This window comes from Gopherus flavomarginatus, chromosome 1, assembly GCF_025201925.1.
Source record: "Gopherus flavomarginatus isolate rGopFla2 chromosome 1, rGopFla2.mat.asm, whole genome shotgun sequence".
Taxonomy (NCBI): domain Eukaryota; kingdom Metazoa; phylum Chordata; order Testudines; family Testudinidae; genus Gopherus; species Gopherus flavomarginatus.
The window spans coordinates 236,456,884-236,484,768 of NC_066617.1; the positions used below are offsets into that span (position 1 = coordinate 236,456,884).

The following is a 27,885-nucleotide window of genomic DNA, read 5'->3' on the forward strand; positions in this document are numbered from 1 at the left end:
TTAGCACAGAGGAATCCACAAGTCATAAAGAAATAAAAAGAAATAAACCTAATCGTGTCTTCCTAGAGATTTCCTGATCTACTTACATATTTGGGGTTTCAAATTAGTAGTTTTTAGCTATGATTTGATGATTTTTCATACGTGACCCAAGCTTTTACAGCATAGCTACAGAACTGTAGCTGCTTCTCCCTGAGAACAAGACAGACAGACAAAGGTGAAGTTTTTTTTCCCAGTTTTAAGAAGTTCTAGCCTTCCTATTGGCTCTTTTGGTCAGGTGCCCACTCCCTTCCTTTAATCTATGCAGGGAGACTTTTTAACCCTTTGAAGGTAAAGCAAGTAGAGAACAACTACTAAAAGGGATTTTATAGCTAACTGGCTAAGTGTCCATACCCCCTCCTCCTTTCATTTATCACAGGTCCCTTGCCTGGGACTGAAGCCCTTGGGCTACGGCTTTGCTCCACTCCGCCTGGGGTGGTGGGGTTTGGGCTTAACCTCCCCTGCCTGGGGGGTGGGGCTTGGGCATCAGTCCCCCTTCCTGGGGTCGTTTAGTAATTTTTGTTGCCAGAAGCGGGGGTCGCGGTGCAATGAAGTTTGAGAACCCCTGGTGTAGACCAAGCCTTAGTCTTTCATGCAGGATTTAGAAGAAGAATTTGCCCAATATATAGTTATTTGCTGAATAACCACACCAAGCTATTTAAGATTGCCAAAGACAATACTCAAATCTCATACAGAAGTGATCACCATTTTCATGCAAGTTATTTCTATTGAAATTAAAGCATGGAGAATGTATTATTCTGGAAAATTTGCCCATTAGTCAGTATTTACTGTATAACCCCAATAGCATGAAGTAGCTTTACATGCCTAGCTTCACAACCAAAAAATACTTAAATGTTTAGACCTAAAAAAGCGTGTCATTGTTGATAACCATAAGTCATAATGCTGAGCTACTACCTACTCAATATGCGTTAAGCTGAGACCTAGGATACTCAATGAACAGTAAGGATTTTTACCCATGCTCAGGAGCCTCGTGCCTCTTCTTCAACCTGAAAAGCAGAGCCATTATAACATAGCAACATAACAAGCATAGCAAATGCAGGTGACCTAGCCTTAAAGAAATGACTAATCACTTTTACCAAAGGACTTTCATTTGTGTTGATATTTTACACTTATTTTTCCAATGTGTACACATATTTAAAAAACAAAAACAACAGAACACAAAAGATCACAGGAAAACTGGACATTTGCAAATACTATTATTTGGGGGAACTTTGCTGTGATCATGCAGGAATGTTGTTTCAACTGGCTGCTATCATGTTCTCCTGTGTTTGGCTGCATCTGCTATGTATGAACAAACAATAGCTGTATATTTTAAAAGAGCTTTTTTGTTGTTTTTTTTTGTTGAGGAGTTTAGTGCTTATGTAAAATGGCAGACTGACAGCCCCAGAGACCAACGTCTCCAGTTATTTTCAGAATAGATAGGTAACAGAAGTATATGGTTTAGCTTTCCCCACAACATATCTCAGTCCTGTTCAGAAAAAAGTACCTGAATGATGCCCTGCATGCCCATTAATCCTTGACTTATCTGTGAAGACTGGCAACCACAATACCAATTATAGAAGGCAAAGACTTTACATCCCAGAATGGGTCCTCTTGTCCATTCAATCTACCCTTAAAAATATTTTCATACATATTTACTGGTCACCATCTGCTAACAATTACCACATAGCAATGGCAGAAACCACAGTTATCTCCTAATTTAAATAAAAGGGAAAACTGTAGTATCCCAAATATCATTGCAAGTATTGGCAAACATTGACTTTTACTGGTTACCACTTGTCATAAACAGATAAGTAAGGGTTAATAGAACAGAAGTACTTCATATCTTTTTTGCCTGTAAAGGGTTAACAAGATCAGTGAGCCTGGCTGTCACCTGACCAGAGGACCAATCAGGGGACAGGATATTTTCAAATCTTGAGGGAGGGAAGGCTTTGTGTGTGCTGTTAGAATTTGGTTGTTGTTCTCTTTGGGTTCTGAGAGTGACCAGACGTGCAACCAGGTTTCTCTCCAATCTCTCTGATACAGTCTCTCATATGTCCAGAATAGTAAGTACTAGGTAGATAAGGCGAGTTAGGCTTATGTTTGTTTTCTTTATTTGCAAATGTGTATTTGGCTGGAAGGAGTTCAAATTTGTATTTGGCTGAAAGGATTTTAATTTGTACTTGTATACTTAGGCTGGGAGGGTATTCCCAGTGTCTATAGCTGAAAGACCCTGTAACATATTCCATCTTAAATTTACAAAGATAATTTTTTACTGTTTTTTCTTTCTTTAATTAAAAGCTTTTCTTGTTTAAGAACCTGATTGTTTTTTTTTTATTCTGGTGAGACCTCAGGGGACTGGGTCTGGATCCACCAGGGAATTGGTGGGGAGAAAGGAGGGAAGGGGGAGAGAAAGGTTAATTTCTCTCTGTGTTAGGATTACTTTCTCTCTCAGGGAGAGTCTGGGAGGGAAGAGAGAGAAGGAGGGGGGAAGGTGAATTTTCCTCTCTGTTTTAAGATTCAAGGAGTTTGAATCACAGTGATCTTCCAGGATCACCCAGGGAGGGGAAGCCTGGGAGAGACAACGGTGAGGGAAAGGGTTTGCTTTCCTTGTGTTAAGATCCAGAGGGACTGGGTCTTGGGGGTCCCCGGGCAAGGTTTTTGAGGGACCAGAGGGTACCAGGCACTGGAATTCCTGGTTGGTGGCAGGGCTACAAGTACTAAGCTGGTAATTGAGCTTAGAGGAATTCATGCTGGTACCCCATCTTTTGGACGCTAAAGTTCAGAGTGGGGAATTATATCATAACACCACTGTATCAGGATTCAGCAGAGCCCATGTTACTAGCCAGTCAATGTCCAAAAATATATTTACTACCATGGCTTTTTTCATTTTCTAATCCATTGACAAGCATTTCTAGTTAGGCACAAACCAGAGTCTTTGTGATTGTTTAGTGGAAAAGTAGTATACCTGATTTGAAACTTTCTTGACCTGTAAAAGAATTGGCAGCATCCAACAGAAGCTTTGCAATCCAAAAGCACTAATTCTTGTTTGGTCTGTTTTTTCTACATTTTATTTCAAGTTTTTGATGTTAACATTATATCACTATATTTATAGTAAACACTGTGATGGGAAAAGTCCCATCTGTAAGCAATTTCCATCTTAAACATGATGCAACTTGCTTTGCACAAAACACTCACAAAAACAACCTAACATCTTAACGTCAGTTAGGGTCATTTAGGCATAACATCAGCTGAACGTGCCCAGAGTTCAAAGAATTAGCTGGTCTGTGGTATTTTCCTAATAATCAGTCCACACTGTTTTGAGGGTGGTGATATTTTTCTAGGTAAAATATACCCATGACTTCATACACAATAAGAGGGGGGAAATGACTACAGTAAGGGTGTGGCTTAAAGTAACAAAGCAAGAACGTTTCAAATGAAATCTCTGATCCTAGATCAAGAGCTCTCTGACTTAAACGAGGGTATGTCTACACCAGAAAGGTAAGTCAACCTATATTGGTTGACTTACAGCCACCGCAGTAATGCATATCCACACTAACCCCCTTGGGCCAGTGGTGAGCATCCTCACCTGGGTCTTCTCACCTCCCAGAGAGTAGAGGGGGAAGCCAGCCATGGTTTCTTGCCCCTGAGGAGTGGGGTCCAGCTGTCCTGGCTTCTCTCTCAACCCACAGGGAGTCAGGCAGCCTTATCCATTTCTCAGCTCAAGGAGCTATGAAATTGACAAGGTTGTCCGACTCCTGGTGGGGAGCGGGTGGGGTCCAGCCACAGCTTCCAGCAGGGGACAGGATCCAGCTACCCAGCTCTCCAGAGGAACATGGGCAACTGCGTTCTAGCTGCCCAGCTTTCTTGTCAAGACAGCCAAGAGCCAATATAAGTAACACAGTGTCTACACAGAAACTGTGTCACCCTAACTACAGCAACATACTCCTCTTGTGGAGGTGGAGTTATGTGGGTGTAGCAGGGTACTTACATCGGGGGGAGGAAGGCTGTGTGTACACTGACATAATTAAGTTGACGTAAGTTGCCTTATTACTCTGTATGAGCAGATCATGAAGCACGATCAGGGCTTTTGGCTACAATCCAATTATCTATGTACTCTGATGTGTCTGAATTTTGCAAGGTTCTTGGAGTATAATAATCTTGCATGTGGAGTAAGGGAACTCAGTTCTGAAACAAGCAACAAGGGAAAAGACAAGACTAAGCAAAGCCTCACCATTTTCAGATGTATTTGTCAGTCTTCCCACCATAAGAGAAGAAATAAAACATAAAACACAAGTTAAACAGATAAGAAGGACCAAACCAAAAACAAACGCTAACCCCACCCAGTGCTAAACCAGCTTTCTAAAACCTGTATAAACAGAAATTACTATGAAGTGCATGGTGAGTAATACTTAGTCAATCTGAATTATTTGTCCAGCACTTAGAAATTACATTGGTAGGAATCAGAAAAAAAAAAAAAGGGTAGTTTTACACCTAAGCATAATGGCATGACACACAAACATGGTGATGCTTTTACATCAGTATTTTTATTTTACTTATAAACAGCTTTAGGCACACACTCCCTCATTTAAATGTCAAAGCTTGAAGAAGAATCTCTAGACAGAGATTAAGAATCTAGTACTGTATTACAAGCAGGGCTTCAGAAATCCTTTCAAAGTTCAGCTTGAAGGTCACACTGTTCCAAAAGCTGTGATTAAACCCTTCCCCCGTCTAGAACTAGAGCAAGCTCCTAAATAAAGGAGTTGCTTTAATAGTTAAAACATCAACCATTCTTAGTTACTGTTTTCCCTAATAATCTTACTTTACAAGTTACTACAATCTCTTGTTTTGTAAGCTTGCATGGAAATAAAAGCAAAGTCTATCTGTTAGCGCTCAGTGAAGAAGACCCAACAGACTCAAAATCTTGCTCTTGTACTGTAAATGACAAAGTAAATTTGGGTATTATGAAACAAAAAATACAATGGGTAGCAAATACAACTATGCTGGCATCAACATAGTCAAGTGCATCAGTCCTATAGACAAATAAAATTTATTTCAGTGTACTGCAAGTCTCTAAAGAGAGACTCTACAGAAGATTATGTGTGTACCTCTTTGCCTTACCTATAATTTGAACAATTTTTAAATTGAAAGTGTCACTTTAAGTAATAAATAATAGTAAAGTGAGAAAGAAATTAAGTGTTTGCAAAAAAGTATCTCCTTTTAACTCAGTTGAAAAGCTGTAAAGAGTCAATGAAGCAGACACGCACAGTAAGGCTGGGCCAGGTGGCAGGAGCTACAAAGCATATGGCTCTCCGCCCCAAAGCAGTAGATTGCATGGAGGGATACAGAGGCAGAGAAAGTGCAGCTATAAAAGCTCTATGAATGAATGGTATTTAAGAGAAGTAGTTTATGATAGCATTGCACATGAAGCAATAAGTATAGCAGTAGTTAAATGTTGAAGTAAAACAGAGACTTCTGACATAATCAAAAGCTCTTTATTACAAGTGTACTCCATGAATATTATTCACCATGAAAATGATGCACAATAAAAATATATTTTTCCTTTCCCTGGAGGATTTGAAAGTGCTCTGTTGCTGGCATCTTAGACTCTCCATTAAAATAACAGTAGTGGTGGAGCTTAGGTGAGTAACTGTATGAAAGCATGGCCTAAGTAGATAAAGAAAGACATCACTGACAACTTCACCGATGAAATCAGTATTATTTATGAGGGGATAAAATTCAGGCTAAGATTTTCGAAGCCGCACTGGGGAATTTGGACAACCAATTCTCATTAATTTTAACGGACAGGCATCTCTGAAAGTCTCAGTGTTTGGGTTGTGATTGCTGCAATTCTTCCAATTATATCAGTGGCCTTATAAGTAAAACTTTTCTCACATTTTTCTTTTATTATTTTTTTCCACTATCATGATCTTGCCTACACTGGCTTCACAATTGCTCATTTAAACCAAAGGAAGAGGAATCACTTAGCTCTTCCTAGGGAATATATTGGGTTTGAATCTAGATTTCTCATAAGTTTTCCAGAGCAAGAGAGCAACTCACAGAGTTATCCCACCCAATGGTTATGACCAACTGTAAATTTTCATTGTGAACTGGAATAACCAGCAGTTCTCTAAAGTGGAAATGTTGGTTCCCACTAAATAGTGTTTCTCATTTTCTTTTAAAAAAAGGTGACTGTGGGGAAGACAACAAACAATATACTGTTATGGTAACAATATGGTTGCATCTGAAGAAGTGAGGTTTTTTACCCACAAAAGCTTATGCCCAAATAAATCTGTTAGTCTTTAAGATGCTACCGGACTGCTCTTTGTTTTTGTGGATACAGACTAACACGGCTACCCTTCTGAACATGGTGAAATATCTCTATAAGGAATAATTGTAGAAACTTTGCATGAATCTAGGAGAATAACACTGTTAATGCCTAGACATTATTTGAATTTTGACAAGACTGCTTTGAGTTTAGTGCTGTCAATGGGAGTGTCCAGATAAATATGATATATCAGAACTGATGCTAGCCTGCAGATTGAAAACCTATCTGGCCCTGATCCTGCAATCAGATCGACCCATATTGACTCCAGGAGATGGATCACTTGAAGATTGCCCGTTCTGTTTATTCCCACTGAAGCACTTGGCATTGGCCACCGTCAGAAGACAGGATACTGGGCTAGATGGATCTTTGTCTAACCCAATGTGGCCGTTCTTATATTCTTACACAGTGACTATAAGCAGGTCCAATTCATTAGAGGCCTGTTATTTTTACAGGCGATGCAATACCAAATCAAACAGTAGTACAGAATGGTACATGTACAGACATTGATAGCATCTTCTCCCATCAGAATCTCTACAAACTAAGTTCAGCTGATGAGCACCCCAAATTCTCCCCACCTCTGGTTACAGGATGCCAGAGCAAAGATTCTTCTGAGCTGGGAACACAACAAAATATTTTTGTCATCACCACATCAACGCTACATTACACCACATTACAAATGAGCCCCGAAGGCCCAACTGCACCAGCTAGTGATCTCATTTCAGCTGATTCAAAAGAATTTTAATACTGTATTTGCACAGCCCTAAGAGCTATAAAAATTGCTCTAAATGTCCATCAATATTAAAAAGAAAAGAGAACCCTAAAACATTTTCTTCTTAGTAAAGATATTATGGATAAAAAAATACATTAATGTAATGTTATGTTTGAGATTTTAAGCACACAGAAGTAAGGCAACTAAATTAAATTTACCATAGCAGCCTTAATTGCAGTGTGGATTCTTCAAATTGGTCTTTGTTTAACCTGGTGTTGAGTGAGATACTGTATAGTCTTCACTTGGCTGCTATAAATCTACTTGCGGTATGCCTTTGTGTTACTATTTTCAGTGTTTCCTAAGTATAACTTTTTGTGAAAATGGTGTTAGGAAACAACTTTAAAAAAGGAGGGTGGGATTCTCTACAGTTTAAGAGACTAGAATTGTTCCTCCCCCACATTCATTCTTCCTTGTATCTCTTCAGAGGCTTTGATTTCAGTGTTAAAGTACTTCCACGCTCCCATGAGCCTGAGCAGAAAAGATGGGATTCCTACACACAGATCAGTAATACTATCACAGTAACGATCCTGATTCTAGGGGAGATTTTTCAAAGGCACAAAGAAGAGTTATTTGGGCATAAACTTTTGTGGGTAAAAAACCTCACTTCTTCAGATGCTTCTGAAGAAGTGAGGCTTTTTACCCATGACAGCTTATGCCCAAATAAATCTGTTAGTCTTTAAGATGGCACCGGACTCCTTGCTGTTTTTGTGGATACAGACTAACTCGGCTACCCTCTGATATAAAGAGAGTTAGGTGCCCAACTCCCATGAAAAGTCAAGTCAATCGGAGCTGGATGAATAACTCCACTTTATGCCTCTGAAAATATCCCCCCTTTTAACTATCTTCAGATGCTACAGAGTTAGCTACCCTATAGCAAGGAAGAAATGTCTTCCAGGCATTAGAAAATGTATCATTTACCACAGGGGTCGGCAACCTCTGGGACGCGGCTCACCAGGGTAAGCATCCTGGTAGGCCAGGCCAGTTTGTTTACCTGCTGCGTCAGCAGGTTCAGCCAATCGTGGCTCCCACTGGCCGCGGTTCACCATCCCAGGCCAATGGGGGCTGTGGGAAGCGGCGCAGGCGAGGGATGTGCTGGCCATGGCTTCACGCTGCCCCCATTGACCTGGGATGGCAAACCGCGGCCAGTGGGAGCCGCAGTCAGCCGAACCTGCCAATGCAGCAGGTAAACAGACTGGCCTGGCCCACCAGGGTGCTTACCCTGGTGAGCCGCGTGCCAGAGGTTGCCAACCCCTGATATACTATTAACAGACTTCTATAACTGTGCCAGATTCTACCAATGTGAAGAACACCTTGGAGTGGTAACAGGCTTACTATGCATCAGAATTAAGGGTACATCTACTCTGCAATCGGGAAGCATGAATGCAGCACGTGTAGACATATCCGAGCTAGCTCTGATGTAGCTTGATCAAAGCTAGCTCAAGTAACAATAGCAGTGAAGCCAAGGCAGCATGGACATTAGTAACATGAGTACCTACCCTCTACAGATGGGGCTAGACTGTGCAGCCACCTCCGCTGCCATATCTTTACTGCCATCATTACTTGAATAATCTTTGACTTATATGCTTACAAATGCTGCAACTGTACCTCCTCATTGCAGTGTAGACACACCCTAAGAGCCATATTCTGTTCCCACTGGAGTCCATAGGATAAACTCCTACAGATTTCACCAAGAACAGGAGGTGGCCTTAGATATTTAAGCATAATTAGAGGCATGATGCCCAACTCTAACTTCAAGCATGGATGCTGGTAAACTGGAGAGGGTTCAGAGAAGAGCCACAAGTAGAATCAAAGGATTAGACAACATACCTTATAGTGACGGACTCAATTAGCTCAATTTATTTAGCTCAACAGAGAGACAGTTAAAGGGTGACTTGATTACAGGCTGTAAGTAAGTACATGGGGAACAAATATTTAATAATGGACCCTTCAATCTAGCAGAGAAAGATATAACATGATCCAATGGCTGGAAGTTGAAGCTAGGCAAATTCAGACTGGAAATAAAGCATAGATTTTTAAAAGTGAGAGCAATTAACCATTGGAACAATTTATCAAGGGTTGTGGTGGCTTCTCCATCATTCACAATTGTTATATGAAGATTGGATGTTTTTCTAAAAGCTATGCTCTAGGAATTATTTTGGGAGAAGTTCTATGGCCTATATTATACACAGGGCTCTATCAAATTCACAGCCATGAAAAATGCATCATGGACGGTGAAATCTGGTCTCCACCCGTGAAATCTGGTCTTGTGTGTGCTTTTACCCTCTATTATACAGATTTCACAGGGGAGACTAGTGTTTCTCAAACTGGGGGTCCTGACCCAAAAGGGGGGGACTCAAGGTAGTTTTAAGGGGGGGGTCACAATATTGCCACCTTTGCTTCTACGCTTCCTTCAGAGCTGGGTGTCCGGAGAGCAGCGGCTACTGGCTAGGAACCCAGCTCTGAAGGCAGCACCCCACCAGCAGCAGCAGCAAAGAAGTAAGGGTGACAATAACATCCCATACCATCTTTACTTCTGCACTGCTGCTGGCAGCAGCTCTGCTTCAGAGCTGGCTGCTGCTCTCCAGCTGCCCAACTCTGAAGGCAGCACACTGCCAGCAGCAGCACAGAAGCAATGGTAGCAGTACCGCAATACACACACCCGTACAATAACCCTGCAACATCCCCATAACTCCTTTTTGGGTCAGGACCTCTCCAATTGAAATCTCAGACTAAAATAGCTGAAATCATGGAATTTACAATTTTTAAAATCCTATGACCATGAAATTAATGAAAATGGAGCATGAATTTGGTAGGGCCCTAGTTACACAGGACGTCAGAATAGATTATCACAGTATTCCCTTCTGGTCTTGGGATCTATGAAACCAGTGCCATCAATTCTTGCTTGTTATAAGTAATAAGAAAACTGAGTTAAGTTTGTCTAATTTAGATTTCTGAAATGAACACATTTCTGTTTTTCAAACCAAACTACATTTAAGCAGGCTTTTAAAGAAGGCATTGTTTCACTACAGCAACAGACTCATGAAAAAATGGAATGAGTGTGTTTAAAAAAATTTCTACTGCATCAGAGGGTGACTTTTACAAGACTTTAGCTCTGAGATGTAAGGAAATCATCAATTAAAAGTTAAGAACCATTGGGAATATGAGAAGAAAACTAGATGGCACTATTTGAGACATCTACAGTTAACTAAAATTGTCTAGAATTTTGTCTGCTTTTATAATTATAAAGGCCAAAATGTAATCAGCTGCTGGGGGAAAAAAGTCACAACCTCTCCCATTCCAACTCGAGTTATGCAAAGCATATCTCTCTGATGAAAATATTGTACAAATTGAGATCTGTTTATATAAAATATGAAATCAAGCAGCTTAGGAGGATGGAAACATTTGAATTTCAAAGCTGTGTTTAACCAACAACAAAAGAGCCACATTCTTTCCTTGAAATGTTTTTCCACTGCATCTTGTTTGGGAAAATATCTAACCAGTTACTCCTGCATTTCATCCGCAAGGTGACACAGATGAGAAATTTCTATATTGTTTTCTCTCTCCTAACCAGTTTAAACAAAAAACCCACACCAGATTACATGCTAGTAGCTACATTTCACATACAAAAACTGTAACATGCAGGGGCGGCTCCACGCACCAGCATGCCAAGCACGTGCTTGGGGCGGCAAGCCACTGGGGCGCTCTGCTGGTCACCGCGATGGCGGCAGGCAGGTTGCCTTCGGTGGCTTGCCTGCAGAGGGTCCGCTGGTCCCGCGGCTAGGCAGCCTGCCTGCCGTGCTTGGGGCGGCAAAATGCCTAGAGTCGTCCCTGGTAACATGTCAAGGGTTTGCTAATGTTTACTCTGTAAGGTTGCACAGCTATTGAAGATTTTTCCGTTAGCATTCCATCAATAATCTACATTTAGGTACTTCCCATCCCCACTTGTATAACAATTTCATTTAAGAATTCTAACATTTGCCATAATATTACAGCTTAATTACCAACAATCCTAAAATAAATGCTTTCCAGAAAAGCAAACAAAAAACAAGCACACAATCTCTAGCACTTTCTTCTTCACCTCTCCTTCCTTGTTCTGTCTCCTACCATTCCAATCCTCTGCCTCCACGTGATCTGAAGATTCCCCTCCTGTGTTGTGCCATTTTATTGTCTGTGTAATTCAGAAGATGACCCCACAAGGGAGGGATGTGGTCTTATTTTTTGGTCTGCAAGGTGCCATGAATATCTATGGAACTATACAAATAATATTCTTCTTTCCAATTTTAGATTGTATTCTCTAAAAAATAACCCCCCCTTTCTCTTAGAAAGGGTATGGACAATAGTGGTGATGGCAACAGAAGCAATGAACATCTGCAGTGTCTTCTGTTGTGCTGTGTAACTGTTCACTTCTTGCTGTTTCTCTCATTGCTCCCCCTAATGATTTAAACATTTTCCAATCAAAACAAAACCATTAACAAAAATCATACCATTTTTAGCTTCCACATAACTTTATCATAGCCTCCAGAACTAGTCTTCATGATCTCGTCTACCCACTTGCATCTGAAATCCTCCATAATAGTATAGAATCCCCTCCAGCCCTACTTTTCTATGATTCAGTATACACCCTCAAATCTCCTTCCTTCTTCAGCCAATAGCTCCCTCTAGCTACAAAATAACCGAAAATGTAATAAACGCTAAAGAATAGCTGAGATTTTTTGAACAAAACAACATTTCCCTCAGTAATCTCTTTATACGGATTGATTTCCATACATCCTTCATCCTTGTGTCTTCATTTCCCTATACTTTCTTCCCTCTTTTTAAGCAGTAAGGTATTACTTGATTACAAGAAACCAAGGCTTCCCAAAGGAAAACCCAAGCAGGCAAATGAGCCATTGATTTGCTGTCCCAAGATGCAGCTATCCATGCAAATTAGGTGGAACCTTCAAGGCTCCGGGCAAGTTGCTCTTTGTGTCATAATTTTGCACATCTGTTTTCTAAATATAGGAGGGAAGAGAGGCAAAATGGGAAAATATCCCTTACTGAAGGAAAGGCATTAGAATATGACATATATGAATAAACCCATGTGACCCATAAAACCATGTACTAATGACTAAGTCAAATCCTGGTTTCTCTACTACACTGTTTTGAGAACACATCAATGATAGCTGAACCACACCAACTTCCACATGAAAGAGTGCTCCAGTAGAACCAGAAAGCTGGGAAGAATGGATCGTTATTATAACACATGGTCATTTGCCAGGAAAGTGATAATTAACCAGGCAAACTTAAGGTAGTCCATTCTTTTCCATGGAATCAGGAGATCCTCCTATCCTCTATTCCTTGTTCCCCGGGACAGTATGGTCCTGTTCCTTCTCCTCCTGCTAGCTGACATTTCATGTGTAAACTAACATTTTAAAAGACTACATATCTTCGTAGTATAGAGATGCCCACATGGAAAACACATCATATGAGGTTTCTCCCTCATCAGACTTGACCAGCAAGTCCTTTTCGCTTCTAATTCAAGGACATTTTAGATACAAATATTACATAAATCCTTTGAAGTACTCCTACATCTAAACATATATACTGCATAACAGAGTCATATCATAAAGACTGTATGCAGGGTTGTTGTAGCCATGTTGGTCCCAGGATACAACAGAGACAAGGTGGGAAGATGATATCTTTATTGGACCAACTTCTGTTGGTTAAAGAGACAAGTTTGAGCTTACACAGAGCTCTTCATCAGGTCCTTAAGAAACTTGTCTGTTTCACCAACAGAAGTTGGCCCAATAAAAGATATTACCTCACCCACCTTATCGCTCCAGTATCATAAAGATGGCTAAAGTGAAATATTTTAGAAGACAATGGATCCATAATCTTTCTTAGAATCCAAAATCAAAGATTTATATTGGACACAATAGGGCAATGCGGTTTCACTTCAGGAGAGCTGGCTTCACATCTGAATATGATGGGAAACCCAGACTTGTACATCAGGGGTGTTACTCACTTCATCGCATGACTAATACAACTCTAAGAAACTCTCAGTGAAGCCTGTAGATGTTTGCATCCTCTCTAAAGTTAGTGCTGGTAGGGCATGACCCTGCAAGATGGTATGGACTTCCTCAAAGGTGCCCAGCATCCTCAATTCCTATTGAAGTCAACAGGAGTTCAGTGTGATGAACAGGGTCTTTGCAGGGTCAAGCCATTTGTCCCCCATGTACCTTCAGGCCCACAAACAACAAAAGACATCCCACAACTTCCAGTTATTTTATCAGCAGAAGTTTGGGTCTAGATTTTAAAAGTGTTTTCTCAGCACGCACAACTGGAGCCAGATTTTCAGAAGAGCCCAACTCTCATTTATGCTGAAGTGGGCAAATAAATTTGTACATGACCCTATAGAGTTTCCCATTCTCAGATCCAAACACTCATCATGACCTGGTGTACAGGTTTCAAAAGATACTGCTGGGTTGGGCACATCTACAAAAAAAACCAACTCATTTTTGCATGATATTCGTATAAGATAATGAGAAAAATGGCACAGTAGTGCTACTCTGCAAGAAGTGCTGCTGTTTCCTTTACTACGAAACCATGTTTCTTAAATACCACCCTGAAGCACTATAATACATCACTTCAGAAGAGTTATGACTAACTCTAAACTGCTAATAAAAGAATCTGGTCATAAAATTAGCATTATAACATGTTAAGCATTTTTAAGCATTAGTTGCACCAGCACTAGTAGTAGTCATTAGTGTACTTCAGGAGGAACATTGCAATGTTTTGTGTTTATCTAGCTAGTAGTAAAAGAAAAATATGCGAGGGTTCTTCATCATTTTCCAACTTAAAACCAGCCAAATCAAATTTACATCTGATAAAGTATTTTATATGATAAATAAAAACAGTATCTACACAAAAGACAGCACATTCAAAAGCATCTGTGGCCTTCAAAATCCCATTACAAAGGCTTAAGACAATTTGGTTTTCCTCTAGAGTGGAAGAGAACGGTGCCACAGTTGTAATTTTTAGAACAGCAGTAGGTACTACACTTTCATTTACAAACAACCCAATCTTTCTCTGCCATACCCCGTTGAAAGAATACTTTCTTACTTGTATCATTCAGAGTTCAGTATCACAAGCAATCCATCACCGACTGAATGCACTACAGGCTGCAGAACAGAAGATTTAGAACCAGGATCTGGAATGAGTCAGAACCTGCCTTTCCAAAAAGAAAGAAGCAGAGAATTTAAAAACTATGTACATTTTAGGAAGGCTAAAATTTTATTTTAAAAATTATCAACAAGGCTTGGATATTTATACACAACATAAAGACGCTAATTTAGAATTAAGGTTGCAGCAGTACACTTTCAATCCAATGCAGAATTAGGGCATGTATCGACCAAACCAGAACTTTTATTTCATAATAATTAGATCTCTAGCCCTTATGGTTGCAGTGTTAACCTCTTGCAACTATGAGCCAAACAGAACTGATGAAGTGATGTCTGCCTGAGTCTGCAGGCAGCTCCATTGCCTCTCCTGCTAAACCAGAGTTTTGATAATGTGTAGGTAAGTAATAATTGCAGCTGTTAGGAATCTTGTGGGCAACCGTGAAACTGACAAGAATCAGGTAAATTTCTATGATGCTGCTGGAGGAGCAATGAGCTGCAGCAGGGGCCAAAAATGGAGAGTCTGACTACTGTAACTATTTGTATTACCGCAGCACCTGCAGCCAACATTGTTGATCAGGACACTATTGTGCTGGGTTCTTTACAAACACAGAACAAAGAGATGGCCCTGGTCCCCAGCCCTAGGATTCAAAACTGAGGCCAAGAGGGAGTCAGACTAGTGGGAACACCTTCCCATCGTAGCAACTAAAAGTCTGGTAAAGGAGAGAGTAGCAGAGACCCACCCATCCCCCTAATGTTGGGGTTGTAAGGTAGGAGGGAAAATGAAATTACTGTCCATCTCTCTTCCAGAATCCAGAGGGATGAGAGTGTGCATGTTCACAAAGAAGATTGGGAGGAGAAGGCTGCAATTTATCAAACTTAGTTATCAAAGGCTGATACAAAATCTAGAGCCCTGATCAAGGTCCAGGGGCAGCACCACTCTAACAGAAATCCCCACAGTTCCCGCTCCTCCCTTTTCAACGAATGGAGATTGAGAGGTTTTTGCTTTGCTTGGCATTGCCCTTAAACCCTGGGCCTCCCCCAGCTTTCAAAGTGCTCTTTGGTTAGTAGGTTCAGTCCTCAGACTATTATACATCTGTCAAAGTATTCAAGCCCTATGTTTGAGTGGATAGGCATGAATAAGTAGTCAGGAGAAGTTTAAGAGATAGTTTAGAAAAGGATGAGGTGAAGATAAAGAGATTTTAGGGAGAAGTAGGAAGAGGCAGAAAGTATAAAGACGAACTAAACATTATGTAGTGAAATAACAGTACAGCACAGTCCCGTTCTTAGAACTTGGGATCTGCATCCCTATCGATTGTCCCATATGTTCCTCTCCAATAAAAAGTATTTTCGCATGAGTTTCCATCGAGTCTCTTCAATATAAACCTATGCCACAATATCTGTGACCCAATATGTCCCTTTCATATAATTTACGTAGCCAGTGTTTTACAGTTTTTCATTGACTTTTGTCAGGCATCATCAAGATTCAGAAATACTTGTTATTTCAAGATCCTTTTCCATTGCCAAGCATCCTAGTTCATGGTGGGTTTGCTTTTAAGCTTCACACATTCTTATACAGACGTTTAGAGTTTTATTTTTGGCCACGTGCCTACTTCTATTTAATTCCCCATTGCTTTTCTTGCATTTACTGGAGAAATGGTGGGATTATACAGTTTTGGTTAGTCAGGCATTCTGCACTGAACCTTACTCTTCAGAGTCATATGAAACCTATTAATGGGGTTTTCCCATTTTTGCCTTCCACAAACTACTCTTCTACCTCTGAAGGCCTGACCTGGGGTTTTTAAACAAGAATTCTCTGGTTAAACTATCAGAGGGGTAGCCGTGTTAGTCTGGATCTGTAAAAGCAGCAAAGAGTCCTGTGGCACCTTATAGACTAACAGACGTATTGGAGAATTCGTGGGTGAATACCCACTTCGTCAGATGCATGACATGACATGCATCTAATGAAGTGGGTATTAACCCACAAAAGCTCATGCTCCAATACGTCTGTTAGTCTATAAGGTGCCACAGGACTCTCTGCTGCTTTTACTGGTTAAACTAGATGTAATGGACTGATAGTGTGGTTGAACTGTGATGGGAAAACTCCCTCCTAGCTAACACTTGTAATCCTTCGCCAACAACTATGATTTTCATGCAAAATGCTAATATTATCCAGTTAGGCTGAGGTGACCAAAGCTAAAATATAATTCAGAAACTTTCACTAAATTCTTTTTTGAACACATTAACAATAAAGCTAGGGTTTTGAATTTTCTAAAAACTTTACTTAAAGTTGAATACATTGTTGGAAGAGAGAAAATAAATTTGCTTTCAAAGACAAAGTCTGCTTAATTTTATGTAGCCTAGGGTTACAAGCACTTGCTTTTCTTTCACTAATCCACTATAGAAGGCTGATCCACAGACTTGGTAAAAAAATTCTGAATTTCAAAACTGATGAAATTTTTAAAAATTCAAAATTTATATATTTTGCAAGACTTCCCTTTCCCCCATTTTTTGCCAAACCAGCTTCAATAACTCATTATAAAAAACTGATCACCTTCCATATTTATGAGTCTGTTCGCTATATTGAACTTTATCGGTTTTTGATTAAAGCTCTGAAAACCTTACAGGACTGACTAACCCATCACAATTGTAGTACTATCCTTTCAAGATCAAATCATAATGCATTAGCTTTCATGTAACTTTTAAAAGACTGCAAACTCTTTTTTTACAGAAACAATGGGATAAAATTCTGACCTCACTGAAATCAATGGCAAAAATTCTCACAGATTTCAGTAGGGACAGGATTTTTCCCAACATATTCTAAATGGACTCTCACCTCATCCATAACCCAAAGTCAAAAACTGGCTCAAAAGACTGAGAACAAGATCACTTTGATATAAATTAACATCTACCAAGTACTATACAAAGTCATGAAATAACTGAAATCAATTCAACTGTTGTTTTTACCTGTTATATTTTAAGAAACTGTTAATGAAACTGCATATATCATGAATAAGGCTACATTTTAGTCGCAGGTATTTTTAGGTCATGGATATTTTTGGGAACCACAGCCAATGTGAACTGTGGGGGCTGTGCCTGCAGGCACAGGCAATGTGCAGCACTGCCTGGCCACACCTACGCCTTGGAGCTGAGTGAGGGGGATGTCACTGCTTCCGGGGAACCCTCAGGTAAGCACCACCCACAGTCTGCCTCATCCGATACCATGCCCCAACCCCTGCCCCCTCCCACACCCAAACTCTGCGGGGGGGGAGGGGGCAGAGGACGGGAAGCGGTGGCCCAAGACTGCCCCAGCACCAGCCAGGGCAACTGGCACAGGGGCTGCCTGAGCTGCCCCTGAGCCAGGCGCACCGGCCACTGCAGAAGTCACTGAGATCACAGAAAGTCACAGAATCCATGACCTCCATGACAAATCTGAAGCCTTAATCATGAGGTGTACATTGAGTAAGAGTTCTGCTGAACTGCTCGGGCCTGTCTCAAGTTTCTGTAATGAATAAGCCACAAGTCTAGGGTCATGTGCATGATGACACAAAGCACACCTTAAGAAATAAGGACAAGAATACACAGAAAGGAGCACAGCGCACAAGATAAGCAACTTGTTGCGAGAACTCAGGAGCAGTGAGGTAATACTGGCTCACTGACAACAGGCTGGTTATATTCTTCTCATCTATTCATGACTAAACTTCACTTCCCATTCACTTGTTCTTTCCCACACTCACTTTTTAAAGACATGCAGCTAAAGTGGTAAACACACTGCAAAGACACAAGCTATACCCGGGTTTCTCAAACAGGGGTCGCCGTTTGTGTAGGGAAAGCCCCTGGTGGGCCGGGCCAGTGTGTATACCTGCCCCGTCCGCAGGCCCGGCCGATCACGGCTCCCACTGGCCGCGGATCGCGGCTCCCGATCAGCCGGACCTGTGGACAGGGCAGATAAACACACCGGCCTGGCCCGCCAGGGGCTTTCCCTACACAAACAGCGACCCCTGTTTGAGAAATCCTGAGCCATACTGAGTAAAAAACAAAAAAAAACCAAAAAAACCCAAACACTACCAAAAAAAACCCAGCAATGCACAATCATAACATTCAGCTAGTTAGTTAACAACATATGTGACAACCCTGTGACAACTTACTACAGCTACCAGAAGGCTGTTGCTGTTTTTTTTTTTTTAATTTTTTCTGTCTGTAATTGGTACCATTACTGTAACAGGATATATTTGAGAATCGTGTCAGAATAGTGGCAACAGACACAAGGCAAAACTATTTGTATTACACTGATAGAGAACTTAAATAATAAATTGATATGTTTAAAGCTGGCTAGGGGATTTAGCCACACAATTTCTGTAAGTGGGAACTGTGTGGCTAGTTCCTCTGGCTGTTTTCATTTGATTATTTGTTTTAAAGAACCAATGGTCGATCAGGCCAGGCACCTATACATAACTGAGTGCGCTGAGGGTAGAGGGAGGAGGAAAGCAAGGCAACAGCAGCAAGTGTTCCTTTTTGCTAGTGACAAATAGGATTCTTCACACAACAACATGCGTTCTACTGTATCATTTTAAAACAGTGACAGGTGCTAAGGAAAAAAATATTAAGTACTGTTTCAGTATTACACACACTGTTTATAAAACTACATGCACATCAGTCAAAGAACACATCAGTCAAAGCAGAACCCTGTGACTTCCGAGAAGAGGGAATTTTTAGCCTCTCTTCTCAGCCAAGCTTAAAGATGATTCCTGTGAGTCACAAGCCATTTTATTCATTCTCTCTTATCTCAGTCCTCCTGTTGGCACAACATGAAGAACGATAATACATTTCCAGTTATATTTTTGCCAGCAGTTTAATACATTACAAGATACTGTCCTGTGGAAAAGTTTCTAATGTTACCATGACTGTTCAAGTAAGAAAGCCTTCACTATGTAAATCAAGGCAGAGCTCTTTAAATGACACAATGGATAGACAAACCAAAGGAACACTCATTCTACTTAACATAAGACATTCTTCACTCTTCTGTGTAGAAGCCCTCATAGAAAAGACAAAGCCAATGTGGCATTAAGCTCCTTCCTTACCCGAAGTACCAGTGGGGACCTCACAGAAGCACAGGGGAACCAACTTAGCTTTTCCAAAATATTTGAACCCAAGCCACAGGGGGGCAGAAAGGAAAAATTTAATACAACCCAAAACCATATTCACTTGCATTGCTTTCGCCTTCATGTTGTGGAATCCCCTTTCTTATACTATTATAACATCAAGGAGTCCATTGTGCTAGGCCAGTGGTTCCTAAACTGGGGTTCATGAGCCTCTGGGGGTTCACTAAATGTTACAGGGGGTTCTCAGGAAAAAATTACAAAATGGCGGACAGAGCTGTCCCTAGGGACCCCGGGCAGCATGGGGCCAGCAGCCTAGAGCTCCTGGACTTCCAAGAGCTAAGCAGATCAAAGCAAGCATATCAGTTACACTGAGGAGATATAAACTTCAAGACTCCTTATAAGAAATGAAAAGGGAGGTGGATATTTTTTGCTGTTTATAAAATTAAATAGGCAGCTGGGATTGTTTTTAAAATTATTATGAAGAACAAGTTTAAGCTTTGTTGTAACATGCGTTGTCTGCCTGGACTGCTCAAGCCCTGAATGCTTGTGTAGGAGGAACTCTTTGAGTTGGCTTCTTAAATACCCTCCTGCTGTTTCACATCTGATACTCCTTGATGAAACATAGGAGCCCTGTCTTATAACAGGCTTATTCAAAGTGATACAAGCTACAAAAGTCAGATCTTGGAACAGTGTTGCTGTTTTCATACTGTAATAAAAATACTGTAATGATAAATAATAATACTAAATAGTGTGTAATAAGCATGTCATAAAAACAAATTTTATATTTCCAAGATCATTGCTTTTATAATTTATATTCAGGTAAAGGAGAAAATCCCTGGAAATATTCATTTTTAGGAGGGGATCGCGAGACTTGACATTTCAGTGAAAGGGGTTCACAGATTGTTAAAGTTTGGGAACCACTTTGCTAGGCACTGTACAAAGACAGGTCAAAGACAGTCCCTGCCCAAAGAGCTTGCAGTATAAGTGTAAGACAAGAAACAGATCAATATAGACAGACGGGAGAGTACAAGGAAATGGTGAGACAATACTGGTCAGTATAATAGGCAGTGGTCTCAGCAAACCAGCAGCCTAACCATTGTCAAGCATTTTGTAGGCATCCCGGCAAAGGAGAGTTTTAAGGAGGGATCTGAAGAACAACAAAGGGGTAGATTTTGGGGCAAGCCACTCAGCCAGGCTTAAGAGAAACAGCACAGTAAATAAAAGCTCTGTGTAGCTTGAAATCTTGTCTCTTTTACCAACAGAGATTGATCCAATAAAAGATATTATCTCACCCACCTCGTCTCTCTCTAAACCTTTAAGATGGCAAACTTCTGCCTAATGAGAAAAACAGCTGGAAAAACAACCCACAACACTCCACAACAACAGGATACTACTTGTCCTTGTTCAGAATCTTCATTCAACATGTAAATATTCCCTAAAAATGCTCTAAAGCCAGAAAGCGGTACACACAATGTAGCGTTTTAGGGAAGGTTTGATTTAGATAGTACTATCCCAAAGAGCAGCTCCACTCTAAGAACTAAATCAAGGGTTTGAAGAGAATTGTGAGGCATGAAGTATTTCAGGTGTGATTCTATATATTCAACTACTGGTTTTTATAGTATACTGCTTTTTCCTAGAGATGGGGTTATGTAAATGAACAATATAGCTGACAATCATTAAGAGGAAGTGGTCTGAAGCTAATACAGGCTCTGCTCCCCTGTGCATTTCCATCAAAAAAAGAATGAAAAGTTCACTAGCTAGAGATCATATTGAGCTCTGTGGTAGAGCACAATATTAACAACCTGTGAATCAGCTATTTACCTTAGTGGTATTTTTTTTGCACATACAGCAGAAAACATACAGCATTTTACCCACTAATATAAAGTTAGTTTTATAGTTACTACGAAATCTGCACTTTATTTTGGAAAAGTATTACTGGTAAGTGTTGGTTTCAACAAAAAGCCTTAATTATAATAGACAACAGAGTCTTGGTCTCTCTTTTCTAGAGGACACATATATGCTAAAACTCACAAAAACAAGATTTCAGTACCCTATGTGTCAGGGGACAGGATTCATTTTTTAAAAAAATTCTATACGTACATACGAAAAAAAGAGAGCAACCGAGCCAAATCCTTGGCACATATATTCTTGATCTTTTCATCTAGCTGTAGTGTCAATCAATGAGCCATTTAGCCAGACTGCCAAATGACTAATTTGTATAAAATGAAATGATTGGTTTATACTCGAGGAAACAGAAGTCTCCCTACAGAATTCTGTACAAATGGATAGCCATTAGTCTGAAAAAGAACTCTGATACACTTGAATCATTAAACAAAAAAAAATTATTTACATTTATATCATGTATTTAAAGTTACAGGATTCAAAAATTCTTTATAAAAAACAGCAGTCTCTTCTCCCACTGCTGAAATGCAGCTACTTTTGAAATGAAATAGCTCTACACAACCATTTCAGCCAGAAAATATGGGAGATTGCTGTTATCTAGTTAGAACAGAGAAATTTTACATCAAATGTAGATATTCAAATTAAAATTTGCCCATTACACTTATTCTTTGTATTTTCATAGCACTTAGGAGCCCCAGTCATGAACCAGGATCCCAATGTACAAACACAGAACAAATCAAAACACCAGGCACGCACGCCCATTAGAAAAGTATTGTGGAATTTTTAATGGAAAAAAGTAGTCAGGATTCTGAGTCTGCTTCTGATCTAAAGGTGACATCTCCAGTTGGAGCTTTCCTTCACCAGTGATTCAGAGGGAAGAGTTTCACCTACAGAATCAGCAACGCTTCTTGCAACAACCCAGGTTTCACTTGGAGGTCTCTCATCCAAATATGAACCAGGCCCAACCTTGATTAGTTTACAGAGATCATAGCTTGAAGAGGTATGGCTGCAGGCACTTCTTAAAGTAATTCTTTTAAGTAATATAAGCATTACAATGCATCAAACTCTAAGCATACACTGCAAATATTTCATATGCATTATCAGTAAAGTTATCTTGATCATGTTAATTCCAGGATGATTTGTGATTCTTTATATGTTGTCAGTATTGAACTGAATTCCAAATTGATATTTTCTATCCATCCCCCACGTCCAAACCTGGGAATGACAGGTAAGTTTTCTGATTATTATCAAAAAGACATTTTAAAAGAGAAAAGTTAACTATATTTAAAACTAGCTAGCTGTCAACAAAGATTATTTTTAAAGGTTCATCATGACAATATTGAGGTTTTCATTCTTAGCCCACGTCCAAACTAACCTGCGGCATCGGCGGGTTAAAATCGATTGCTCGGGGATCGATATATCGCGTCTAGTCTGGACGCGATGTATCGATCCCCGAGCGCGCTTACATCGATTCCGGAACTCCATCAACCCGGAGTTCCGGAATCGACACGGAGAGCCGCGGACATCGATGCCGCGCCGTATGGATGGGTGAGTACCTCGATTTTAGAAATTTGACTTCAGCTACGTTATTCATGTACCTGAAGTTGCGTATCTAAAATCGATTTTAATACCCTAGTCTGGACGTGGCCTTAAATTCAGTGTTTGCTTGCTTCATTTAAAAAAGAAAATGAGACAGCTAAAAGTCAAACCAACAGAGAGAGTGGTAGTCCAGGTAAAGTAGAGATTCTGCAAGTTGCTATAAAAAGTCAATCCCCTTCCTTAAGGTTCAAAGTTACCATATTAGGCAAAAATAAGTTGCCTTTGGGGCAAATTTTTGGAATGCTCTAGAAGACAGGCACAGAGCTCTGGAAGAAATACAAAGCATAATGCCATTACTTTTTAATGTAAAGATTTGCAAAACCAGATTGAAAATCCCTACTTTTTCTTTCAGGATTAAGATTTTATTGTCAAGCGAGGATAGTAAAACCAAAAGACACTGAAAAAATACATGTAAGTATTAGTCAACAATGCAGTTGCATATGGGTGGGGTGAGTTTCAGAAGACCGACTATGTTCAAGACCTGAACAAGCTGTATCATGTACCATTTTTCTTCATGATCATTGCATCAAAAGAGAAAAAAAACCAACAACCTACCAGCACCCCCCCCACACACACAATATGTGGTGCGTGAACTCAGAAGTGTGCTCCTGAAGTAGGTAGGTAGAACCTTAAGTTTTCTGTTTTAGTTGCAGGGTAAGAAGAAATATTGAAATGAGGCAGCTTAAGCACCCAATTAAATGGGATACGCTATTAGTACTGTTAATGGGTATTAGTAAGGTGACTCTAGTTTGACCTTTCTTTGCGAGTTGGATGAGTAAAATACTTCCTGCTCCCAACATTCCAATGCTTATGGCACACATACTTATCTCTCTACTGAGATTTAAACATAGATTTTCTTCAGTTTAGCATGCCTTTCCCTCAGTGCATTCTGGTAGCTTGGTAGATTGTTAAACTGAAATTCAGTCAATTTAAAAAGAAAATCAGGACTAGTTTTAGAAATTACCCTTGCCCGAGAGTCTCCCTACTCCTTTTATGGGGTTTTCGGGGGGAAAAAAATTCTGTTTTTAATCTTTTCCAGTTATAGTAATCTTAGCTGCTACTTTTCAGACAGAGATATGATTTTTAAGCCAGTTGTGTCCCTTTATGTAGTAGTTGTCCTGTGTATGGTAAGGAAAAACAGGGAAGCAGACCTTTAGCAGACAAAATTCTTCCATGAGTTGATGACACCTTGGTCATCCTTGATTCTCAAACACCCAAGGGGCATACATGTAAAGACTCCAAACGCTTAAACAGATATGTATCTTTGCTTATGAGAACTGTCCTATTACAATAGTAACGTTATGGATGCGCATCTTTGCAGAATCATGCCCTTGTCTGCCCCACTATGTGAGAATCTTCAGAATAGGAACCACTTCGGCTTCCAAAAGTGAGACTCTAACATAGCAACAACAAGTCCTCTTTTTTGGAATCTTCAAATTTCTGAGTTCTTGGGCCCTAAAACTAAAGGTACATGGTTGGAGGCAAGGTACATAGATGATAGACACTCACTTTTCTGTGTAGATAAGCCCTAATTTGGGAAGTCCAGAATACGTAAACTTGTAAACCCATATACAGAGAGAAAAAAACCTACTTAGTATGACAATAACAATAGAAAAGTTCTTGCTCTGGGATGTTCAAGGATTTGCTGACTCTCACATTCTTTATGTACTTGTAAAATAGGAACAGGCAACAGGCAAAATGTCCCTGGAGCTGGCAGACCAAGAGTTGTATTTCTCCCATAACAAAGCTCCAGAAAAATATATTTTGACTTTTTTTTTTTTGACTAAGGGTCTGTTTTTGTTTTTTGCTTGCATAACAAGACAACTGCCTTCATGGTTTTTAAACCACCAGTTAGATTCTGATGTAGTTGTTTAAGAAAATACAAGGGAATTCTTGGATCAAAACATATACCACAATTGTCAACTTCTTAGAAAACATATAATAATGTACCCTTGTCAAGTAAGTAATGTGTGCCTAATAAACTGAAATATACATGATATATAACAGTGAAACTCAGCATACACATACATAAACACTTTTTACCCAAGAGCATTTTCTTTCTCTCATACAACGTTTAATCATGTTCCACGAGAACTTTTGTTTTAAATCAGATTTAAAATACTATGCTAAATAAATATTTTGTAAAATTAACAAAATTCCCATGGAAAACTCAGCATCAGGACAATGAGTGCTAGCCTTTACTTTGAATTTTCCTGGCTTGTGTCCTGTACAATAATATAAAAGCTTGAAGTAATTTCTACTATGGATGGTGAGGGAAAACGTTCCTTCACTGCACTCATTTTCTCAATATTTCAACATTCAGAATGAATTGAAAGGTTTTTGATGGGGAGAAAAAGAAAATTAAAAGCAACAAACTGTTTTCTAGACGTTTAAACCAGCAACGTTTTTAAAGTTGTAAAGCTGATATGCTGTAGCCAAAAAATAGCTATTAGGTATAGCCTGATATATGGGTTTGACAAAAAGAACAGTTTCTCTGAACATACATAACTGTGCAATGAAACGTCAGACAAAACCCTGTCAAATATATATAGCAGTATTGATGTATACAATGGAAGAATACTGTACTGTTCTGATACAATTACACTATAAAAATTACATAAGTAGTCAATAAACTAAAACTATAGAAGTACAGCTAAAGCACTTGTGCCCTAGGTTTACTTTTCCAACAAGCAACAGAACACAACAGCCTAATAGGGAGGTTTATTGCTTTGTTTATTTACATTCTCACACATCCCTGGCCCCCTCCACCACCTCCCACCGTTGTTCTTCTATTACAGGTGCAGGCCAGTGCTAAAGAGGACAAATGAGAGAAGATTGAGCAGTACACTACTGGGAAAAGGGGAGCTGTACCGTTTGGACAAGGAACTCTTAGAAGGTTAAGGAAATTATGAACCCATGATGTATGTGATCAAGCAGGAACTACGAGCAACAAGCAAATGTCTTCCACTAAGCAAGAAACTAGAAAACTCCAGCCGAGAAAGATCCCCCTTAAGGTCACGGGCACACTGCAATTCACATTAGGACCAAGAGCAACAAAAAATGGCAAAGGACAAATTCTTATCATGCACTTTTCTCAAAATTGTTGACCAACTTTCAAGCTTCTAAGCCTGATCATGATATGAGACGCTTGTTAAAGAGACTGCGACGGTTTTCAGCAAGGGTCGATACAAGTATAGTGTTCCCATGATTGTCATTCATTATGCCAGCCTATTGTTTGGGTCGTGTAACGACTATAGAGAGATGGTTAACCTGAAAGGTGGGGGAAAGGAGAGATTACATACAACTAAAGATAAGAAAAATGGGGGGAACGTGTCAGGTAACAGCCCTCGCTCTCCTGCAAAGGTAACTTACCTTGGTGATGATGAGAGGTTCCCCATGCTCTCTTCCTCCTTTTAAGGTGAAGCCCCAAGGAGCCCCTCCAGTCAGCAACACTTCCACCAATTTGTACCCATCCCCTCCCCTCTGCTCCACCATCATCATCATTATCTGCCCCTGATCCACAAACACTGCATTCAGCCGGGGATCTTTGTCTGGAAATCTCTCCGGTCCGCCTCTGAACTCCACGTTCTCCATGGCGCTGCCGAGCTGCTGCTTCTGCGGCTACTCTAGAGGCAGGTTCCTGCTCAAATGTCTCAGCTTCTTCCTAGCCGGATCCAGCGTGCTGCGGCTGACCTAGGAACCACATACCTAACAAGAGTTTCAAGCGTGGTCCCACGGGGGTGGGAGCGATCCACCCCTGCGCGCCGCCTCCTCCTCCTGATCCCGCTTGAATGTTGCAAGCGGGGAGGCCACAAGTGGCGGGGGAGAGCTGGGGGGGTTTGCGAAACTGCTCTGTGCCCAAACTTGTGGGCACCTGGCGGCCCCAAGGCAGGCAGGCAGCGTTCACCCTGGCACCGCAGTGGGCTTGTCCGCAGCTGGAGAGGGAGGAAGCAGCTGCGATCTCCCTCCTTCGGCTCCCCCCAAATACTGCAGAGCAGGGAGCAAAGTCACAGTGGGATCCGCAGCTCCCCCCTCTGGGGGCGGGCGGGTCCCCCGGGCGCTCACACACGCCGGGAGGGGGAGGACCCAGGCCAGGGGCCCGCACTGGGCCGGGTGGAGGGGCCGACAGGCGGGGCGAGGTGGGGCCAGACAAAGGCAGAGGCCGGGCAGCAGCGGGAGGGCAGCGCAGCGGCTCGCCCGGGCACGAAGCGAGGGGTCACCAGTGGCCCGCGGCGCCCTCGCCGCAGGCGCGAGTGGGAAGCGGGCAGCCGCCGGCACACAGGGGGCTGCTCCCCACCCCGGCCTGGGGTCTCATCCCCCCTCGGGCAGCCAGCCGTGACCGTGAGCAGCCCCCAGCGGCTGCACCCGCCGCGCTCCTGCCTGCTCAAGCGGCGGAGGGGGCGGCAGCTGCCCAGACCCTCACGCCTCTCCCCGCAGAGGCCAGGGAGCCAGCCCCGAGCCGGGGCGGGAAGGGTTAACTGCTTTGTGTGCAGGGTCGGGTCCGCAACCCCGGCCCCTGGCGGGCTGAGCCGGCTAGAGCAGCGGCTGGGGGCGGCGCTTCCGCTGGGTCTCGCTCTCGCCCCGGCTCTGTCCTCCCTGGAGCGCATCCCCTACCTGGCAGGCGGGAGGCGCCTCGGCTCTGGCCGCTGGCCCGACTCCTGCGCCCTCCCAGTCCCTCTAGCGGCAGCCGGCGAGACAGGCGGGCCGGGGGCTCAGTCCCGCTCCTGGTGTAGCCAGGCCACAAAATTCCCCTGGGCAACTCCCAGGAGAAGCAGGAGCTGGCCCCCACTTTGCCAGTGTCCGGGGGTAGCCCTGTTAGTCTGGAGCCACAAAAACAAGGCAGAGTCCGGTGGCAGCTTAGTGACGAACACATTTATTTGGGCATAAGCTTTTGTGGGTAAAAAACCACTTAACTTGCACCTGGAGAAGTAGGATTTTTTTACCCAGGAAAAGCTTATGCCCAAATAAATGTTAGTTTTTAAGGTGCCACCG

At 41.4% G+C, this 27,885-nt stretch overlaps 1 protein-coding gene across 5 annotated transcripts in view; it reads right to left on the minus strand.

Moving 5' to 3' along the window:
• Positions 1–27,554, minus strand: part of SHROOM2 (shroom family member 2) — a 206,558-nt gene extending 179,004 nt beyond the window's left edge. For 2 of the 5 annotated variants that reach the window (XM_050963286.1, XM_050963297.1), the window contains exon 1: positions 26,266–26,890. In XM_050963286.1, the coding sequence (XP_050819243.1) occupies positions 26,266–26,487 (222 nt within the window). In that variant the 5' untranslated portion in view covers positions 26,488–26,890. Of the gene's footprint in view, positions 1–14,234; positions 14,310–26,265; positions 26,891–27,507 lie in introns of those variants that run through there. The other 3 variants (XM_050963270.1, XM_050963278.1, XM_050963307.1) reach the window with 3 other exon arrangements.
• Positions 27,555–27,885: the final 331 nt, after the last annotated feature.